This window comes from Artemia franciscana, chromosome 20 (assembly GCF_032884065.1).
Source record: "Artemia franciscana chromosome 20, ASM3288406v1, whole genome shotgun sequence".
Classification (NCBI taxonomy): Eukaryota; Metazoa; Arthropoda; class Branchiopoda; order Anostraca; family Artemiidae; genus Artemia; species Artemia franciscana.
Window position 1 is genome coordinate 21,097,696 of NC_088882.1, and position 22,474 is coordinate 21,120,169.

The 22,474-nt window shown below is 33.9% G+C and overlaps 2 protein-coding genes across 8 annotated transcripts in view; one reads left to right on the forward strand and one right to left on the reverse strand.

The window, feature by feature from the left end:
* The window catches only part of LOC136039882 (uncharacterized), a 98,068-nt gene extending 85,468 nt beyond the window's left edge, over positions 1–12,600 (forward strand). For all 5 annotated transcript variants that reach the window (XM_065723845.1, XM_065723843.1, XM_065723842.1 and 2 more), the window contains exons 5-8: positions 701–883; positions 5,447–5,611; positions 8,497–8,652; positions 10,712–12,600. In XM_065723845.1, the coding sequence (XP_065579917.1) occupies positions 701–883; positions 5,447–5,611; positions 8,497–8,652; positions 10,712–11,717 (1,510 nt within the window). In that variant the 3' untranslated portion in view covers positions 11,718–12,600. The remainder of the gene's footprint in view (positions 1–700; positions 884–5,446; positions 5,612–8,496; positions 8,653–10,711) is intronic.
* A 537-nt stretch (positions 12,601–13,137) lies between these two features.
* LOC136039885 (venom allergen 3 homolog) overlaps positions 13,138–22,474 on the reverse strand; it is a 46,960-nt gene continuing 37,623 nt past the window's right edge. For all 3 annotated transcript variants that reach the window (XM_065723850.1, XM_065723851.1, XM_065723849.1), the window contains exons 3-5: positions 21,177–21,258; positions 18,101–18,233; positions 13,138–13,462 (exon numbers count right to left, since the gene is read on the reverse strand). In XM_065723850.1, the coding sequence (XP_065579922.1) occupies positions 13,222–13,462; positions 18,101–18,233; positions 21,177–21,258 (456 nt within the window). In that variant the 3' untranslated portion in view covers positions 13,138–13,221. The remainder of the gene's footprint in view (positions 13,463–18,100; positions 18,234–21,176; positions 21,259–22,474) is intronic.

Genomic DNA, 22,474 nt, shown 5'->3' on the forward strand with positions numbered 1-22,474 from the left:
TATATATATATATATATATATATATATATATATATATATATATATATATATATATATATATATATATATATATATATATATATATATATATATGTATGTATGTATATATATATATATATACATATATATATATATATATATATATATATATATATATATATATATATATATATATATATATATATATATATATATATATATATATATATATATATATATATATATATGTGTGTATATATATATATATGACCAAATGTTTACGGGTAATTCAATGAGAAATACACCCTGTAGAAACACGCGTTGTATTTTTTTTGTAAAGGGATTTAAACTTGAATAATAGGTGGATGACGTGAAAAATATTAAAATCCTGTAGTCCGTACAAGTCCGTGCCCAGGGTAGGGGTTTTTTGGGTTTAAGCCCCCTCCAAAAAAAAAAATACTTGGTTTGACTTTTAAAAACGTAACAAAATGTATTGAAAAAGTTTCTGATGTGATGTTCTTATGCCCCCCCCCCCGGAAAAAAGTCCTGGATACGTCCTCGGTTCCCTATGGCACAAATGGACCGAATCTATTGTCTCAACGTTATATAAGTTTTTGAACCAATATTTTTGTTCTGAACCTATGATAAAATGCAACTGTCTATTTAAAAATATGAATGTAATTTAACTGTAAGTTTTCTCTACTGTTTCCATCATTTTCAGACCGTGTAATGTATCAGCCACAGAATTGAGTAATAGGACGGCTAACAGCATAAAAGGAAGCGAAGAGAGTGATCGAACCTTGATGTTGCAGTATTTGGCTAAATCACAACTAGAAACAGAAAGGAGGCGTCTCGCATTAAATGCTATCCGAATGGCTTTGGAAAGCTTAGAATACTCTGAAAGGTGACTTCTTAGTTTTTTATTATTTTTTGTTCTAATTATATACTATAAAACCCTTGGCACCTACTGCAAAAATTTTGGGGAGATATCAGCGGATTTTTATGCGGAGGGAGAATATTTTCTTGAGGGGTTGTTTATTTATAAAATTGTCATTGCGCGAATCAGAAATTCTAATTTTCTAGAATTCCCTCTATTCTATTGTTGTTGAAAAAAACTTAATTTTTCTATTGCAGTGAAGTCCAGGAATCTAACTGCAAACATGTAGAAATCGTCCAATGTGGACTGTCATACCAAAAACGTTTCCTCTTAATGTTGTATTAGACTTAGTGCTTTACTGAAAACAAAGACGATGTAAATAATCTGTGATAGAACCTTCGTACTTAAAACAGGGGCGTCAAATCACGGAAATGTAAGGGGGGAAATACATTTTCAAAGTCTTGGACGGCAATCTTGTTGTTTTTTTTTTCATTTTTTTTGTTTTATTCAATGAAAATTCCTCAAAAAGGGTATATTTCATCGAATATCAAGAAAGCTGTTTCTCAAATTCTAAGTTGAAAAATATAGATACCAACTGCCCCCTCCTAATAACGCCCTTGGATTGAATGCCATATCCTATGACAGTATACGCAGGCTACATAAAATTATCAAAAGTTTCGGAGTTGGATAGCTTTTATCTACCTTCACTGCTATATTTGGATATTTCTTGACGCTTATTAGTCTAGAAGAGTTAGAGTTTTTTTTTCGTTTAGTATTTCATTTTAGATTTTAGTATAATTTTGTTTTGAAAAAATGAATTATGTCAAAAATTAGTTCAAGTATTAAATTGTGAAAATTGAAATAAAACTTGGAAAATTGTTACTAATTTGCATCTTTACTTTTCTTTTGAAAGACAAGAGCAGTAAAAAATATCATTATTTCTATGCTTTTTTTTCACGAAGAAAGCAGAATACTTGTCTGTTTGTTTTAAAAATGATTTCCAAGATGAATTCAGCGAGAATCTTCAAGATTCTTAAGCGCCTATCTCTACGTTTTTACCCATGAGTATAATGAGTAAACCTAAAAAGCTGTGTGTGGTCTGTCATTGGAGGGGAAAATCGTGGACAGAGTAGTATTTAAGCCAATTCTTGTGGCTTACTCCAAGGGAAGGGGGGCGAGGCCATGCAATAGGACTTTACACTCATCCCACTAAACAAAAAGTGCATCTTTGTATCTAGACCACGAAAGATAAAATATGATTATTATTAGAAGAGTTTGGCTTACTCTATGCACAGATAGTTCCGTGTTTATATTTGTTCAAAGAACCGAAGAAACTGCTAGAGTTTTAGCTACTAACTTCCCTGCAGAACTACCTCGTTTGCACTGGCAGTGTTTACAAGTGATAATGCCAAGCATATACTCTAAGAATGATACCTTGCATTTTTTGTCTTAAAGCGCACAACCAGAATTGTATTGTTAAAATCTTCGTTGTCTAAGCAACAGCTTTCTTATTCATCATGAGCCCTACTTCCCAGCTATATACCCGATTCTTTCTACCTGAATAAAGAGATTCCATATCGCATAATTTCTCATTAGATCACCATAGGATATAAATCTCCTAGAACGTCGGAATTTGTTAGTCAAAATGTCTATACAACAATTGTCTTTCTGTGTCGTAATATCGCCTAAATTCACATTGCATAGTCCGGTAAATAAATCTCATAGAACGTCGGAATTTGTTAGTCAATATGTCTATACAGCAATTGTCTTTCTGTGTCGTAATATCGCTTAAATTCACATTGCATAGTCCGGTAAATAAATCTCCTGAAAACGTCGGAATTTGTTAGTCAAAATGTCTATACAACAATTGTCTTTCTGTGTCGTAATATCGCCTAAATTCACATTGCATAGTTCGGTAAATAAATCTCCTGAAAACGTCGGAATTTGTGAGTCAAAATGTCTATACAACAATTGTCTTTCTGTGTCGTAATATCGCCTAAATTCACATTGCATAGCCCGGTAAATAAATCTCCTGAAAACGTCGGAATTTGTTAGTCAAAATGTCTATACAACAATTGCCTTTCTGTGTCGTAATATCGCCTAAATTCACATTGCATAGTCCGGTAAATAAATCTCCTGAAAACGTCGGAATTTTTCAGTCAAAATGTTAATACGGCAGTTGTCTTTCTGCGTCGTCATGTCGCCTGAATTCACGTTCCATAATCCGGGAAATAAATTTTCTAGAAACGTCAAAATTTCTCAGTCAAAATGTCAATACGGTACTTGTCTTTTTACGTCGTAATATCGCCTAAATTCACATTGCATACTCCAGGAAATGGATCTCCCAAAAACGTCTGAATTTTCAGTCAAAATGTCAATACGGTAGTTATCTTTCTGCGTCGTAATGTTGCCTAAATTCACATTGCATACTCTGGGAAATAAATTTCCCAAAAACATCGGAATTTTCAGTCAAAATGTCAATATGCTAGTTATTTTTCTGCGTCGTAATGTCGCCTATAGTCATATTGCATACTACGGGAAATAAATCTCCCAAAAACCTCGGGAATTTCCAGTCAAAATGTCAATCAGCAGTTGTCTTTCTGTGCCGTAATATTAACTTTTCAAATTATTTAAGTTACTGAAATTGTTATGGCTCCAAGAAAAGCATTGGGTCCCAATAGTGTAGACCAGGGATTAATGACGCCTCTGCACAAGGATTTAGATTGTAACAAAGTAGGGGATATGGGGTTGTCCAGCATGTTTTAGGATTAGAAAAAGAAGGTTCTATATTTCTCTGAGTTGAGGAGCAAAGGAGCAGAAATTTGTGCTAAACGTAAGAATGCTATTTTTGCTTCTATAATGCCATCTATTTTTGAATAGTCAAGTATTGTCAAATGTTTTGCCATCCAGCACCACCGCTTTCCTATAACAAAAATTTTTTTCATAAGGTTTCGTAGAATTTAAGATTTGGTTTTTGAGGGAGTTTCTTCTTGTAAATTTTTATGCCCAGTCGTTCAATATGCTATCCAGCGGAAAAATGTCAAACACAAAAAAAAAAAAAAACTTCAGGTTCTATCCGTGGTAAAACACGATTTCGACTGTTTTTGGCTTTGGTATTTGAAAATCTGGAAATCGTAATTTCAAAATATAAGGAATTTAATGGTCAATATTTTAGTCTGGTCCAACCCCTTCATCGTTTTTTTCATCCTCTTCTCAGAATTATGGAAATTTTTTCTCTGTTGTAAAAATTCAAGTACACAAATTAGGGCAACAATCGTTACCTTTTCACATCAGAATTACCTAGTAAATTTTTCTAACAATACACATTGCCCTAGATTTCATATTTAAGATTTATATAGCCAATTTAGCGGTATATAGCCAATTCCTATTGGCTATATACCGCTTACTATTTTGAGGGTGGAATCGTAAAAATAGCAAGATTAGATTAGGGCAAGCGTAAACTATAGCTCTCTATGTCAAGGGGACATGGAGCTGAAATTCAATGCCCATGGATTTGTTACAGAATCTATTAAATTTTCCATTCGTCTCCTATATATATTTGTAAACGATTCAGTTTAGTACCACCGCTTGCCCTAATCAGGGCCGTTCCTGGGTTTTGTGGCTCCTGGGGAGAAATTTATCCTACTCCCCCTCTATTCGTCTGTTAGACTTTAAATGAGTGCAAGAATTGAAAAAAGCACGATCACGCATATTAGTGTTGAAACTTTCAGCGAATGCTGATAGTTGATTGCATCCATGCATCCAGATTGCATCCATGTTGTCAAAAGGGCGTATACGCAATATCTCAGGAGTGGCTAAGATTAATAAATTGAAACTTTCAGGACATGTTTTAGTGGATGTTGAACCAAATCAGAAGACGCTATGTGCATCCAGGTTGTCCAAAGGGCGAATCTCCAATATCTTAGGAACCACTAAGGGTATTAAGTTCAAATTTTCAGGGAATGTTAAAAACTAAATTGAAAGATACTCTGATAATCTACGTTGCCAGAAGGGTATTTCTAGAAAAAAAGATTTCTAGGCGTTCTAAATCCATTGACGGAGCTTTTGACTCTCTTGTGAAATCCTTTTTTGTGTTGTTATAGTGGGAACTAGTTTTTTGGCGACACCACCAATGGGGGCATTACTACGGCAATATTTGTCCTTTTAGAAATTTCTTTCAACTCAAGACTAGCTTTCAGACGAGTTCTCTTGTGAACTTCTGTAACAACCTATTGAATATCACCAGAAGGACTAACAAATAACCAATTTTGCATTGGATTTTGTTAATTAGCCTTCAAATAACTTCGAAGGTTAAGACATTTAAAAAAAAAATTGGGCTAAGCTCTTTTTTTTCAGATTTTGGTCTTCGATCGATTTGTTCCTAAATTTTGGTCATATTTAAAGCAAATTTGTTTACTTATTTTTATTTATTTATTATTATTATTATTAAGTTCAAAAAATCTTCAAGTTCCCAATTGCTGCTTGCCCAAATGCAGACATCGTTGATTAAGCCTGTGCAATATTTGATATATTATCCTTCTTTTATTATGTCTTAGTTTGCAATGGTTAATTTTAACCTTCCGCTTTTAGATCAGGCTCTAAAGACAACAACATTACCTTGGACATTCAAGATAGGTTAAAAAATGAAGATTATAACCTCAGATGTCTGAAAGAAGAACAATCTACCTTGCTTCAAGTTCTGTCGGTAGAAAGTCGGTTGGAAAAGAGTCTTAAGTCCAAACTATCAATATACAGGTACGCTTAAAGTTTTTTTGCTGGTTTTTAATTGACACAAAAGGGAGAAAAAATGGAGAAGAACTCTTTTGTAGGGTCAGTGGTGAGCAAGTGGTTCTAAATTAAAGTGGCTAATCGTGATACACCCCAAAAGTTGTTGTTTATGATGCTTGGTTTGGAACAAGAATAGACTGTGATCATCAAAAAATCATGATAACATGATTTCATGGTACAGCAATATCACAGCAGAAGAAAAACTAGCATCTAAGATTAGTCCTCAGCTCCAGTGACGTCAACTAACGGAAATTTATGGTGACGGTTAAATTTGTCGTTTTTTCAATTTGTAAGGAAAATACCGAAAAAAGGCATTTTCAATGATAAAAAACCTCCCCAAGCACATCGCTGCTCATACTAAGCAGAATGAGATGTATTATACCCTGAACATGCATAACCTACAAGGAATACCAAAGAAAGATTCTACTCATTTTGTAGGGTGCATAAAAGCTATAGGTAGATCACGTTAAATCAGGTTATCTCAGACACTTAGTAAAAAACAAAGTATATTACAGACACGTTTTTCTGCAAGAAAATGAAATACATTATTCCTTTTTCTCAGAACTATCGCGAGACTCATAATCGCTCTCGATTTATTTGCAAATGCTTATGCGATAAACATTTAGAACCCTGCCCAAAAGAGGCTGCTACAAAAACCTAAATAACTAGGATAGAGCTAATAAACCTTTAAATCTACTCATATCACCTTACCTATGTGCAAAATAATTACTGCGATTTCTCTGCTTTGGCGTCTGGTCACATCTTGTGACTGCATTGAAGCTCTGCTTTGTTACCACAATTTTTGTAAAAAATGTTTTAACATAACGAAAGTGAAAATGCTGGCTCACTTAATACGCACCAATCCATTAAATATGTACAAGTTAATATGTTTCTATCCTAAAGATTTAGAACCTCAAAAGCGTGATTTTTTAATAAATTCTCGAAAACTGTACGTGTTTTGAGTTCTAATTTAATGTCATAATTGACCTAGTAAATTTTACGAATTGAAAAATACCTCCCATTATTCGCTTCTCCCTACTTTCGTTTTGCCAAATTCTCCATCATTAATGACGATCAACAAGATATTTAGGCTTTGCAGAAGTCAAAATTAAATGACAAATCGAAGATGGCGCTGTGCCACTGTAATTAAAACAATTGTTCTTAGGCTACGTCTCTTGAACAGGGGCGTAATTTGTTATAGGACAGGAGGAGAAGAGGAAATAACCCCTCCAAACCTCGGTGAGCCCCCCAGCTGAAATTTAGTTTCTTCAAGAATCTTGACAAAACTAAGATTAGCGTGCATAATTTAAGCATCAACAGAAACGGGTCAATTTTCTTTAGTATATATTTACCTTTATAATTCTCTAAAATACCTTTATAGTACTTTTATCATATAGTACTTTCATCATACAGTATCATATAGTTATAATTTTATCATATAGTATCATTTTATCATATAGTTTTAAAATACCTTTATAGTACTTTTATCATATAGTACTTTCATCATATAGTATCATATAGTTATCATTTTATCATATAGTATCATTTTATAGTATATCATTTTATCATATAGTATCATATAGTACTTTCATGGCACCAAATGTTTTTTTTTCAGTTTTTACTGTCATTTTCACTTGATTTGGGAAACTTGGCTCCAACTTCCTCCCCAGTATTTTGACGAAATTACGCCACTGCTCTTGAGCTCCTCATTCCAAATCAGCCTAAGTCCTTTTTTAAATATCTTTTAAAGAAAATATAGCAGATAAGACCGACTAGATATAGTCTGCAAATCAGTGTCCAGGATCCTAAACTTAGGAAGAAATATTTACAGTGTTTTAAATAATATCAATAGTAGTCTACCGTTTGTAAATCGAGTAATATCAATTTACCAGCGGAAAATTTTTTAAGGGGGGGGGGCGTACATCAAAGTGAATTTTACCAATGCACAAACAGAAAACTTCTGTTTATTTTAAGCACAGAATTCCAAATTAAACAGTATACCCATGTCTGCCCTTTAGTTGTTTAGCTAGAGATGCTGATTACATTTTGTCTGTGTTAGTGGCAGTCTCCCTACTCCTTATAACGTAAATATAAACACGCTCAGAGACGACACTGGCTATGCATGTCGTACAACAAAAACCGAAGAGATGAAGACAAATAATTAACAAAATCCTAAATAGGGAAGCAATTGAAATAAAAAAGTGCATTCTTAAAGACCTTTTTAAACAAAGATACTGAGGATATTTGGAAGATCCTATTTATGATTTTGATAAAAAGTGGTTAAACTCACATATCTTCTTTTAAAAAAAGATCCATCATCAATTCAGTTCACATACTCACAGGGATGAAGTTCATGCCTTTTTTGAAAATTTTTGAATTTTCTCTCATTTGTAGTTTGTTTTTCTTCACCCATTTTTTTCTTCTGTTGAGGTAACTTTGAAAGGTTAGTTTCTTCTTTTGCACCAAGGACAAATTAGCGGAACTTTTAAAAATCTGCTCTGTCTGTTCGTTTTGTTTGTGTGCTGAAAATCACCTTCGTTTGGTATTGTCTTTTTTTAATTGTTTTTCTTCGTTTTTGTCATGCTAAGTAAATTGTGCCTACGCCTGCAAATTTAATTAGTGAATAAACACCGCTTAGAAGAAGACTCTGAAGCACAATATTACGTCTTCGAACTAAATAAGGGTTAAGAACTTTCTATTGATTTTTGGGTACGACCGTGTAGGCTGTATACGGTCTAAACATTATAGTATGCCTGTAACTGTAGAGGTGGTGTAGGCTTGATGAACTTGATTGACACTACTCATTAGTACGAGTAGACACTAAGTGTGCTAATAAAAGTTTTATTTCATAGGTTCATCAAGGATGATCCTGATGCTTATCAAATTCGAAACTCACAATTCGTCTACAACCCTAGTAAGCCCTGTGTTCGCTTTGCTGTAGATGAATCAGGATACGGCGTATTTGTAAACAACGCTGAAGAAGGAATACGCTTAGCTAAGGGTGACAGGTATCAAGCAGACCATTAATTCTCTCTTTCAAAGTATTGCTGGCAGACTTCTGTGAATGCACTCCAACAAGCTCACCATCGAAGTCCACCATTAAAATATAAATAAGGACAATACGTTCCAACTTGTCTTAAAGCACTAATTTTCTACTCTTTATTTTCATTTTTATAAGCGGAGTCATTAAGCTGAGCCCAGGCCATAAAGGCCTATTGCCTTCATTCCTTGTTCTTTACGAAAATTAATCTTTACAGTTGTTTACATCCATATTTAATTTGTTCTTTTCCCCCTTATTTTAAAATGAAGCATGTCTAGTCTATTCTAAACTGATTATTGTTTCTATTTACTAGTTTAATTTATTCTTATTTCCTACTGATTGTCTTCCGGCTGATCCTTTCCCCAAGGAATGGCTCTTAACTGAAAACGATTTCAATGTCAATGTGAAATCTTATCAAGAGGAAATAATTGCTTTTTGTAAATGTTTACTTTTATATCTGGTTGGTAAAATACTCCTAAGAGATTACGACGGAGGATTCTTATAAAAACTATTAGCCAAAATAACTTTTAACAATACAATATATAGTTCATATATTCGCAGAGTAATGTTACTGGTATATATTTTTTGTTTTAGTCTATTTTTAGGGAAGTTGGGTAAACATTTTAGAAATTATGTGTAAAAATCTTGAGACCCTGAAATGTCGAGGATGAAGACTGGGCCCCAAGCCCTCCCTATACACGGACCTGATCTATAATTACTTACAAATCCGTCTTGTTAGCTGTTGCAGATAAATTTGCCGAAGTGTTCGTTTCCAAAAGTTATGTTTGAACTTTGAGCAATACTATTGTTCAATTATTTTTCGAAGCTCAATAGATAATTACAAAAATAATCTCCTTGTTCAAACTATCAGTACTTTAAGGAGTTTCAATTAGAATTTTCCTGTTAATGACCGCTTTTTAGCGGCATCTTTAATATGTTTAGAAAAGATGGCGATAAAAAGTTGGTTTTTCTTAGTACTTCTTGTGTGTGTCTGTGAACGAGAAACTTTAAAGAGTTGGATCTTTGGTGATTTAAAATAAGAGCATTGTTATAAAACGCTGTTAGAGCCACGAGCACTGTAGCCCCTGGCGACTACATTTAGGAGCTTTCAAAGAAAACCACTTGTACTTGCAGCAGGATCAAGTGTTTTCCGCTGTTAGAATTCAGCTGTTTTGTGGGAATTCGCGTAGCCGCAAGTTCTCCAGACTTGACAGCTTAAGGAAATCGAAAAATTCATATAATTGATCTTGATTAAAAAAAAAAAATCCAAACTGTAATTTCTCTGTCAGTGATAATCAGGTATTAGATAATACCAGATAATCCAACTGCCATATTCTTGTTCTGATTAAATAGACAATCTTTGTTCTATTCAAGACTATTGTGCTAGTTTGTGTTTGGGAAAATGTGTAACTCTTTGTCTGTATTTATTTTTGTTCTCATTTTGTTGTTCTTAGGTTCCCCTTTTTCCGTAAAAAAAAACTCAATTTGATAATCATTCAGATTAGAAAATCTTTTTTATGTAAATTGTATTCATTTTTTACTTAATTTTTCTAATATTCCTATTTTTTCTAAAACACTTGACATTTTTTTGGCTAAATTTTAGATTTCAAATGACACTTTAAATTCATAGATGATGGAAAATTTTGCCTAATAACCCAACAATCCAAATTCACATTCTGGATTGTGAAGTGAAAAACCTATGTTGCTATGTAAATATTTATTCAACATGACTATAGATAGCCTTCGGCTATAAGAAGACAATGTTTCAAACCATTTTCCAAATAAGGATTGATCTTATTACTCCATAGAACCTTTGAAAGTTTTTGACCCTCTGTCTGTCTGTCTGTCTGTCTGTCTCTGTCTCTGTCTCTCTCTCTCTCTCTCTCTCTCTGTCTCTTTCTTTCTCTCGGTGTCTATCTCTCTTTTTTATGTAATTTAAGAAGGTAAAATACACAAGATGAAATATCTATATAAGGTGAAAAAAATAAAAAAATAAAAAGGGACTGTCTATCCTTTTTTGTTTTTAGAATCTTGGAAGTCAACTCATCATACACGTTCTGTTCTACACTTGAGGAAGTACTATCTGTGATTATTCCTGGATTGAACTCTGTAACGATTCTCAGGAAAGTGACAAAGGGCTCCGACTATGACACAGAACTAAAAAACCTACAAGTAAAATATGCTGCAATTCAACGTGAAAGAGATGCCTTAAAACAAGATAAAATAAAACAGAGTCACAGAATAACATATCTTGAAGAGCAAGTGAACGAAATGGAGCACGTGTGTGCAGAGTTGCGTACAGCTGGCGAAATAATCCATACCGAGACAGAGAACTTGTTAAGACAAATAAGAGGGAATGGTGATTCCCCAGAAACTGAGAGGGATACAAAACATAAAACTAAAAAGCCTAAGCCTCCTCGCACTTCCCTGTTGAGAAAAGGAGAAGGTAGTGATACAAGTTCAGTTAAGTCAGAAGTCAAATCTGATATTTCCAAACCTTCAGAAAAATCAAATGATTCTGGGTATCATTACAATGAGCCACATTTGAAATCTTCAGAATTTAACTATTCAATAAAGTCTGATCATAGCTTTAGACCTAGTGGGATTGATTCTGTCAGTGGACGCCATATCCATCATCATGAAGCACTTTACGCTACTACAGATCTTACATCTGGAACCTTGAAATCTCGATGTGAAACGCCAACAGATAATAGAAGCGTTGCCTCTGCTGACGGCCATAGAGAGAGGCATCGAATACCAAAAGGATACTCAAGTGATATTGATAGAACTATACCACGACAAAAGAAGTTTCTGAAACCGCCGGTACCAAAAAAGCCTAGTTTTTTGCTGAAGTCATCAAGCTTGCAATCAATTGAAAGGAGGCAAGATGAGTTCATTAATGGGTATGATACAAACCCAAGTGGTTTTAATAGTATGAACTCAGTGAAATCTGAAAAAGGCTCCTTGATCTCTGTGCCAGGTTTTAAGTGGCCTCTTTTGAGTAGCGGCAAGAAGCTTTTATCCATTCATTGATCCGTTTTACTATATTTATTCGAAGGAACGTATTATCTATTATGTATAAAATATTATATCGTTTTCCTAAGTTTTTATAATATACTTTCACAGGCGATCTCGGCCTTCTATCTTTGCGTATTTATTTATTCATTGTATACCATGCTTTTTTTATAATTTACTATATAATTTTTTTCTATTATCAGTACAAAAATTTATTATTTATTATTATTTTCTATAAGTTATTTTTTTTTATAAAATTTATTATTTTTACATAGGTTTATTTATTTATTAATTTCGTTCCATGCGCGATTTATTTTATACCACAGTTTCTTATTTATGAGGCATAATTTAGGTTATTGATTGACCGATATTTGACAACTTCCACGTTATTTTTAAAATGATGGAGAACTGAAGTACCATTTTTCCCAATGAATATTCTCAGGGTTAAAGTGGATCAAGTCCACCGAGCGACCTCCGAGGTATAAGCTTTTAAACTCAATGACAACAAAGCTAATCACATCCACTCCCCCCTCCTCTCCTTATTTTTAATAGGATTTTATTAAACAGCTAAAGCAATGTAGTACAAGTTTGATAACTATAAAAAATTACCTGTACAGCCAGAAAAAAAAAAGAAGAGATGTAGGCAGATAGATTTGTTTCACTGATGGTACAATAGCTTGAGAAAAATGTCGGCCCATGCACAAGCTAAAACAAAATTTTTTTGCATACGTTTAAGTGTTAAATTTTTGAATACGTTTAATTCTTAATTTTGAATACGTTATTCAGTTCCAGTTACGCTTTTATACCGATGCTTTGAAATTGCAGACAGTGGACTCCATCCATTATAATTATTTAAATGGTTCTACATTTGTTGTATAAAATAAAACTGTTAATATGGAAATTGCTTTTATGCTAATTCACAGAGGTATAAAGCTAAACCCTTCTTAGTTGTACTTTAATTTTGCTTTGTCCATAGACTTATTAGTGTTTCCACCATCAAAGGAAGCAAAAAGAGGCCAAAAGATGGTCCTAGTCACTGTCTGTCACTAGCAATAATCATTGACCTAGCTCCATAAAACAGATTAAACTCTCTCAGATGTTGTAATAGTGAAAAAGGAAGGCTTGACAAAATAGGTCGTGCAGCAGAAGCCATTTCTGAACACAGAATGCAATTAAAATTAATTTTAAAATACAATTGAAGAAGATCACTGAACTTAGAAGGGGAAATCACATGAATAAGCAACCGCGTCATCTATAATTAAAAATACGATTTGATGGCGTATGCTACTAAAAAATATGCGTCATACTTGTACATGATGTCTTCCCTTCAAGTGCTAAGGCTCTAAGTGAACTGGGCAAACCTTCTTTATTCGTCTCATTTTCACCACAACTCCCTTTTGTGTGACAAGTTAACTAATTTGCCAGGGAATTATAAGACTTATCAGTGAAACTTTTAATGTGATATCACAAAAAAAACATATAAAAGTATTAAAATGCTTATGTAGATTCTTGAAGTGCCAGTTTACGCACAGAGCCCCCCTGCTACACATTTTGTACCGGAAGGACAGGCCGAACAAGGCTCTCCAATTTTGTAAAGAGGCCTTCCTATGAAATTGCCAAGTGGGCCGTAGTTGCAGACGAAGAGTATAGTATTTTGAAATCGTCCACGTGGGTCTTCATAAGTAACTGCGGAGCAGCCAATTGCCTCTGTGTTGGCTGCTACCATCTGCGTGTAATGGCCAACTCTGCTTAGGTTACTAGAGCTGTAATTGATACTTTGTTCAATAATGTATGCTTCTTGAAAAAAAAAAACAAAAAACAAACAATGTTTAATACCTAGGCCTAATTAAAGTAAGTCTAAACCACCGTGCTTAAGGCCCTCTCACAATGAGATTTTACTAATGCTGAAATTTAGCTAGCGGTTGGGCCAATCAGATTTTGGGTAGGATATTGTGATTGGCTGAAAAATACTTATTGGCTCATATTTGCGATAGCAAATCTCATTGTTGGTAAAATTTCATTGTGAATGGATTCTTAGTGTATAAGATAAATCTCAATTTATTTGTTTCAATTAAATTGAATGTCCAAAAGTATACCAGCCGAGTCCCTATGCATAAATAAACATAACTCACTCACAGGTTCTAAGTATGTGGAGCTAATGCTCCGTGTACAAACATTCTAAGGAAAGAATTTCAAAACTCACAGGCTAAACCACTTTTAAAATCTATTCTTTGTGGTAGTGTCTAAGCCATGAGAAATTGAAGGCCCCTTTCAAATAAAGTAAATTTTTGTTTTGTCACTAATCTAATTAATTCTAGCATACATGAAGCTCTGTGCTATTTCAAGATACTGGTGCCATCTTGATCTGTTTTCCCTGATAAAAACATTATAAAAGAAAAATTACCACTCATAACACTACTTGAAATTAATGTTTAAAGTGCATCATAAATATACTGAGGATTGTCCGTGGAGTATAGAAGCTGGTAATGATCAACAAGAGTAGAACTGGCCCCACTTTACAGGTTATAGCGAGGTGACAACGGTGGCAATATCCTGGTGATCGTGATTTTAAGGTGAAGACTTAATTATTTTCTTTTTTTTCCAACACAATACGTCTTTCATAGCTAGCTAACTATAATATCTTAATAAGAAATTGAATCTTAAATATTAAAAAACAAATTTGAACCTTATTATTTCTTGATAAGTAAATTTAGTCATGTATAAACTAAAGCTCTTTAGTAAGTCAGCTAGGCTATGTGGTAGATTACTTATGAAGGACTGTGTTTCCTTTGCCCATTTACGCCCTCGTACAAAACCTATATGGATTATCAAGAGTAGTGCTCAAAATGGGGAAAAAAAGTCTTGGTCAGAACCTGAAAAAAAATGCTGTGAGATTTTTTTTAGTAATCTATTTCGATTAGCCCCAAGGTTCATAAGAGAGCAGTTACAAAAATAAGGAACTATTTTGAAAGATTATAAAAGCACTACTAATGCATCTGTTGTTGTAGGCCGGGTTATGCTATTAAAGAATTGGACGCAAAGGGCCATTTCCTACTCACATTCATTACCTGTGATCTATCTGAGGCTCCTACTATGCTTTTTGATGTACCTAAATCATTATCATACGAACTAATGGAATACGGAACGTAAATTCATGGCTAGAACGATGAAACGTCAGTATCGACACTAGACGTGACCCGCTCACAGCGAATATCAGGAATTATCCGGGCAATTTTTCATTTACTAGAAAATATACCTGAACCGGCACAGAAACTGAAAATATGAATCAGTGGTTCAAAATCACTCCAGCTCTATCAACAGCTTTGTTGATAGTTCATCATATCCCACTGAATTACCGCTTTTTGTATTTTTGATAGATTTTTGGAAATCTACAAAACTAACCGAGGCCAGAAATATGCTTGTAATTTCAGTGGGAGGGAAATATTGTTTATGCGACTTGCGAGAAGAAAAATCTATTCCTTCTGAAACGATAGATTGTCCAACACCAGTAAAATAATCACTAAACATCTTAGTAACAGCCTGGGGTCCTCTAACTTCATCACCATTTATATCAAATAGTACCTCGGGACACGCCAACTTTTCATTTAAAATTCCAATTTTATCCTTGATCGAACTCCAAGTTTTTCGGGGAGAATCAGAATTTTGAAGTGAATTTTCATAATAAACTCTTTCACTTTCCCTAAAAATCCTTACCAACAATTTTTTATTTTTAAAACACATTGTATTTATTTCTGTGAGGTACTTCACTCTGATTTCGTATTAACGGTTTTTTCATTAATAGTCTTAAAAAGGGAATCATTTACCCAAGGTCTTCTTGGAGCATACCTCTTTCCTCTTGGATTTCTATACGGGCGAAATTGATCAAGCTTTTCAGTCAATATATTATAACACTTATCTAAAGATTGATTTGGATTCTTTTGATCAATTACTGAGCTCTACTCAGCGTCACCAAGCCCTTATTTTAAATTTAACGAATTTTTGTGCGAAAAGCCCCTATGCTTTGACTGACTATTTTTATTATAAGGGAAATATAGCAAAAAATCAGCCATAATTACGCAGTGTGAGATGAATCATCAGGAATGACATCTGCACTAACCGTGCTGTGAGGTGAAAAAATATTATCAATTAGTGAAAATCACCTATCAGTTATCCTGGATGGCATAGAACATACAGATTTAATCCATGAGCTAGTGGAAATTCTAAAAAATGCACAGTGTTTCTATCCATTCTATTCTGGTTAGCAGACACAAGGTTCATTAAATCAATATTGAAATCTCCCATAACTAGGGAAGGAGAATAAAGAAAAATTTAGTAGGCGAAAGAGCGAGTTAAACAAGTACATGAAATGCGAAACTTGGTTTCTAACTAGATTAAATAGAAAAAAAACAAGTCTTTTCAGCTGAAAGTAATGAGCAACATTAAAAATTAAAACGAACAGAAATTATTGTGTATATGAGTGGGGTATCCCCCTTGTCATTACCTGGCACTTTACGCTAAAGTTAAAATTTTGTCCCAATCTTTTAAGAATGACTCCTGAATTACAAAGGCCGTTTAATTAAAATAAAAAAGTTCTTTTAAAGTATTAAAAAAAACTTTAGCGTAAAGAGTGAGGTATTAACGAGGGGCAACCCTCTCATATGCGTAATAGTTTCCGCTCGTTTTAAGTTTTAATGTTGCTCCTTACTTTCAGTTGAAAAAACTTGTGTTTTTAATTAATTTCTGACCGTTTTTTAGATAAAGCTGGGAAATCTGGCTCCCCCTCAATGGGAAATTCTCTTTCCCTGTGAAAAATTACTCCATGGAAAAATCCTCCCAAGCATAGCCGCCTCTACCAGAAAAATAGCAACTGATAACGTCTGTATGCTTTATAACTAGCAGCCCTTCCTCCGGGGACTGTGGGGGTCGAGTCATCCTCAAAGACATAGTCATTAGGTTTTTCGACTATGCTGAAATTTTTTTTTAGATAGTCATTTTTCGACTACCTCAAAATTTTGACCAGGTGACTTTCGGGAAAAATGAGCTTTGGAGGGGCACTATTTGCCCTCTAATATTTTTGGTCACTTAAAAAGGGCACAAGAAATTTTGAATTCTATTCAAATGAGCCCCCTTGCAATTTTAACTATCGCTGGTTTAATATGATCACCCTGAAAAAAAAAAAAAAAAAAAAAAAAAAAAAAAAAAAAAAAAAAAAACGCATCCGTGATCTTTCTTCTGACAAAAAAAAGAAGCAAAATTCCACATTTTTGTACATAGGAGTATGAAACCTCTACAGTAGGGTTCTTTATTATACGAAGTCTGATGGTGTGATATTCATTAGGATGTTTTAGGGGCTTTTCACCCCTTTTTCAAAAACTATGCAAATTTTCTCAGGCTCGTATTTTTCATGGGTACCAGTAAATTTGATAAATTTTAAATGTTTTGAATAAGCATCAAAACTCGATTCTTTTGATGTATCTAGTGTTGTCAAGACTCTATTTTTTAGATTTCGGTCACCATTGAGCCGCATCGCTCCTTACTTACAGTTCATTACCACGAACGCTTTTATTACAATCTTTCATAGAAACGATATAGTGATATTGTTGCAGTGAAGATCGCACAAGGACTTGGAACAACGTGACATTTTAAGATTTTTTACCACCACAAGTTTACAGAGCATTTTAATCCACCCTTATATTTCATACTGATGTGTGCTGTGGTCTAGCCACTTTTATTGAAATTTCAAACGAGTGTAATTTCTTCAAAACAAAGTGTTACGACTTACTGGTAATTACGTGGAAAAAGTTGACGACACTTTGGGGTGTTATAACAAATTCAAAGTTGTCAACGTTAGGCAGCTTTGATAATATCAAGCATCAATATCCACGTACCAGTGTTAGAATCGTACTAGTCCTGTACTAGTACTAGCACTAGTACTCGCCGTACTAGTATTCATTGTTTTTACAGAAGAAATATATTGCTTCAAATATAGAGTAACCGCAATGCTGATAATCTAGTCACTTGAAACAGAAGCTGAGCTAGAGCAGGTTATTCGGTCAGATTTCTAGGCCCTAAAAATTGGAATTTTCCTCCAGAGAGTATTCTTACTGCTGACAACCTTGGTTTATTTATGAGTAAAATGAAAGATTTTCTTTTGATTGTTGGTTCATAGATGTTTTTGCTTTTTCTTTTTTTTCTTTTTTATTACTATCTTTCTTTTGTACATTTGTTATTATTTTCATGAGAGTAATTGTACATTATTATGGTCTTTTATTTCAGTTTTTGTTTGCTTTGTTTTTTTACCCGTTCCATACGAAGTGGCCTATAGAAAAGATGAATGAAAGGTACGCGGCTCTTTACTATGCAAAAAGCTAGAATACTGCTCTAGATAAAGAATGTCCTACCTTAGTTGCTGCACTAATCTTCTATTAGCAAATTCAACTTCATTATACCAACTATCGATTACTGCTTCCCAGTTCGCTTTTTCAGACCGAGATGAGAACCGGATCCCAAGGTTCTGACCGACTCCATATCGCTCTGGAAATAGATTGATTTAAAGAATAAGTTTAGGTTATGAAAATTATGAATTGACAGTTTATGCGACTTATATTTAAGAACCTAAATTGAACAAACTGACTCGTGATAATTCCCTTTGTTTACAGAAATGTGAAAAAACTAGGGCTTTAACGGAAACTCAGTTTGCTTAAGTTTTTAGAGAGTTTAAACTGATACTAAAAGCTACAAGCATAACCATTGTGAAGGCTTTATAAAAGGTCTTTTATTTTCAACAGGCCACTTTAGAACCTATCAGCTCTTGAAAGAACATACTTTTGTTTTTGGTTTGTTTTGTATTTTCAGTAAAACACTAGTTTTTCAAAACTGAACAAATATAGGAGAATACCACGGGTAGGTTTATTCTAGCTAGATTTGTTGATGCCTGTTCCCTTTTAGGTTTCTGAAACATGCACAATAAATTTTAAAACAAAACCTTAAACAATGAAACTTAGACAATCAAACTAAAAAAGTTGAAATGAGTTTTAGGTAAAATAGGGCATTAAACTTTGGTTTTGGTTTCTACAATTCTTGAACTTAAACGTGTACCGCTTTGTCAAAAAGATAATAGTTCCGAGTGTCGAATCACCAATATCACCGAGAAGTTACATATAAAATTATATTATTTACGAATCACGAATCACCAATATCTTCGAGAAGTTACATATAAAATTATATTATTTTTATAATATAATATTGTATACATTTCCTTTTTTTTACCATTGTGATTACGATGACCAAGTTGAAACAAAATCAGTAGGTTTATAGTCATAGTAATCAATATCTTCACAGTGGTGTGGTAAAAACCAGACTATCTTATCATTCCAGCAAGTAATGAGTAGGGCAGGTTCTTCTTCCCAAAGCAATTTAAAACCATGACGATATCAATAGGTTAAAAATAAACTGAAATCAACATTAGGTTTTTTTTTCAATCATACCGGGTTAAGTATTTACCCATTGATCTTATCTTAGTGACAACTAACCATTGATCATTTATCTTAGTGACAACTGGAACAGAGGAAACCTCTAGCACGAGAGTCAGAATTATCTTAAAGATAGGAATTACACTCTTTAATTTGCACTGCGTATCCTCTATGCAATTTAAATGGGTTGCATGATCTATACTTTTAATATAGTTATCAACAATAGTAAAACTCTCACAGGACGACCCGCTGCAAAATGTATACAAATATAATGGACATGTGTAAATTATTTTTTCATTGTTGACTGTCTCACTGCCAAAAAGAAATAAAATCGCGGTCGATAAAATGAATGTCTTCTAGGAGGAAGCATACTCGAGTGACGTAACACAACAAATCAGTTAAACTTGTTTAGACAAGAGCTTCGACTTTTTTCTTGTTGGAATGCAAAAATGGCCATCTTAAACAAATTTCTAGGTAGCACTTAAAAGTAAACCCATAATATCATTTTTGAATAAATATTTTAATGACAATGAATATGTCAATAAATCGAGTAAATGCATCTGGAACACGACGTAAAAGTTTCATGCAATAGTCAAAAAGACTGAAAATGATTTATCATTATATCGATAAGTATTCATTGAGAAATATTTTCTTTTGAAGAGATAATTCTAGAAAATCATCATCTAGAGTTAAACATTTTTCCAAAGTCACTAGAAACCGTATGATTTTTTGGTTCTCAAATCCAAGCATTTTCAATCTTGACACCCCCACTACCGATTACAGATTAACAGTAAATGAAGATTCCTTCTCGCTTGTAACAAACTTACTCCTTTTTATAGATTGATTCTGATTGTTGACTTCAATATATTTCACTAATGCATTTAATCCGTCTTATAATCTTTGTATATGCATCATATTCGCTTTTGTTGCAAAGAATATCTGTTCTTCCGACTTGAATTCACTTAATGTTACTACATATTGTGCAAACATCTTGTCCCTTTCTAGGGTTAGCCGCAACCCTTGTGATTGCTACTGCTAAGTTCTCATCTGAGAGCACCCTAGCTCTCATTTTGCCATTGCTAGCACCTTCAATGTCCAATACAGTAAAAGTATCCTTTACTAAAGAATACTCTAAACACTGAATTTTTTTTCAATACTGAGGTGAGCGAACCCCAAGATCTATCTAGCATGTTACGTGTCGTTGACCATCAAAACCAGTTTTTCCTGCATTATAAATGTTCACCGTAATCAAAACAAGCCGCGCGAGATTGCGTCATTTTCACATGTAAATGTTGGAGCACGATCAATTTCTTTATTTCAAACGGAGCTTCCGACTTGAATAACCGACTATAACAAGTCTTTTTACGTCACATCAAAAGAAATCATAATTTGGCGGGGCCCTAAAGGTTTCCTCCTGGCCCTCGCAGGGTTTTTAAAAAATCAAAGAAACTTTAATGTAACGTTTGCATCTTGACTAGTATATCCTGAGAGTTTTTCAACCTACATCTCCAAGTCTTTAAACTATCAAAGAAAAACTATTATGTAACATATATGTTTGCATCTTAAAGAAAACATTCCCTATTAGGTAGCAACCAAAAGTAAACAAACTCTATTACGTAACATACACCTGCATTCATTTGCATAAGTAAACAATACCCTATTACGTAAAATACATCTGCATCTTGAAGAAATTTAATAACAACTGCGCCGTGAAGAAGTTATTAAAAAAACTGTCGGGACTGGGATTCAAAGGTGGCACTGTGCGTTTAAATTCATTGAATTCCAACTACTCTCATCACACAAAAAAGCAGTTGAGCCTCATTCGAAAGGAAATTTCACTCAAGTACTGTAGAATAACTGCTCTCAAGATCTTGAACATCAGACGCTGAAAGACATTCCTTTTTTCTTTTCTTTTTTTACGGGATGTTTAAGAATTTTACAAGATCTAATTAATGGTCATCTTTGAATACCAGTTTTAAAAATTGTTTATGGAGAGAACACTTACTAACATCTCGATTAACATCATGTTCAAATCGACATTGGCGTGCCCATCTTTCTGCTATTTGTGCCAATTCTTCGTCCCACACCTGAAACAACATTTACCTATTAGCAAACAAATAAATCTTTGAACATGCATATAAATATATATATATATATATATATATATATATATATATATATATATATATATATATATATCTATATATATAAAAATAAGTTGTCTGTCTGTCTGTGGATCAGGTGACGTCATGTTTCTGTGTTGACTGACGTCATGAAATTAGTTGTCGTCACTTTTGCTATGACGGTGACGTCATTAAAGATATTTAATCATGAAGTTAGTTGTCGTCATTTTTGCTTTGACGGTGACGTCATTAAAGATATATAAGACATATGTTCACGTAGAAATCTATTAATGTTTAAGTTTAAAATGACTGATGAACTTACAATGGCAAAAGCCGATGAAGATGCTCAAAGAGTGTATGCCAAAAAACTTGCTGCTGATAGAGAAAGTCAGAAAAGAAAGCGTGCCGAGGAATCAAAAGAACAGCAAGGAAACAGGCTTGAGGCTGATAGAGAAAGAAAGAACAGAAAGCGTGCCGAGGAATCAAAAGAACAGCAAAGAAACAGGCTTGAGGCTGATAGAGAAAGAAAGAACAGAAAGCGTGCCGAGGAACCTTCAGAGCAACGCGAAAGCTGACTAGCTGCTAAAAGAGAAAGTGAAAAAAGAAGGCGTGCCGAGGAATCACAAGAAAAGCAAGAAATCAGGCTTGCTGCTGATAGAGAAAGTAAGAAAAGAAAGCGTGCCGAGGAATCACAAGGGCTGCACCACCAGAGCCATTGAAGACTTTCCTTACTGGAACTATGTCAGAATCTAATTGTTTTTTGTCAAAAATCAGAAAATACAACTCATGTTTCCAAATGACGTCGTTTGGAGCCCAAATCGAAAATCCAGATAAATTTATGTCTACTTTCAAAGTAAAAGGGCAAATTTATCATAGGGCAGGGTCCCTTCTACCATTCTCAGGCGAGAATCATAAATTTTTACAATTGTACTTCATCAGTGATAGAAATTCTGAATTGAATGCACGTTGCGAAATTTCTCCCAATGTTGAAAGGACAATCGTTTCCCAATTGCAAGATCTTTTCCACGAAAATAATAATTTAGTGCGTCTGTTCAAAACAGCCATCAATTTGATGCCTACTGATACGCATAAAATTGTTATTTCCGCTGACAAAACGCCTCCTGGCCAACTTGTGCGTAGATACAATGCTCCAATTATCGACGAAGTGGCAATCGTTATG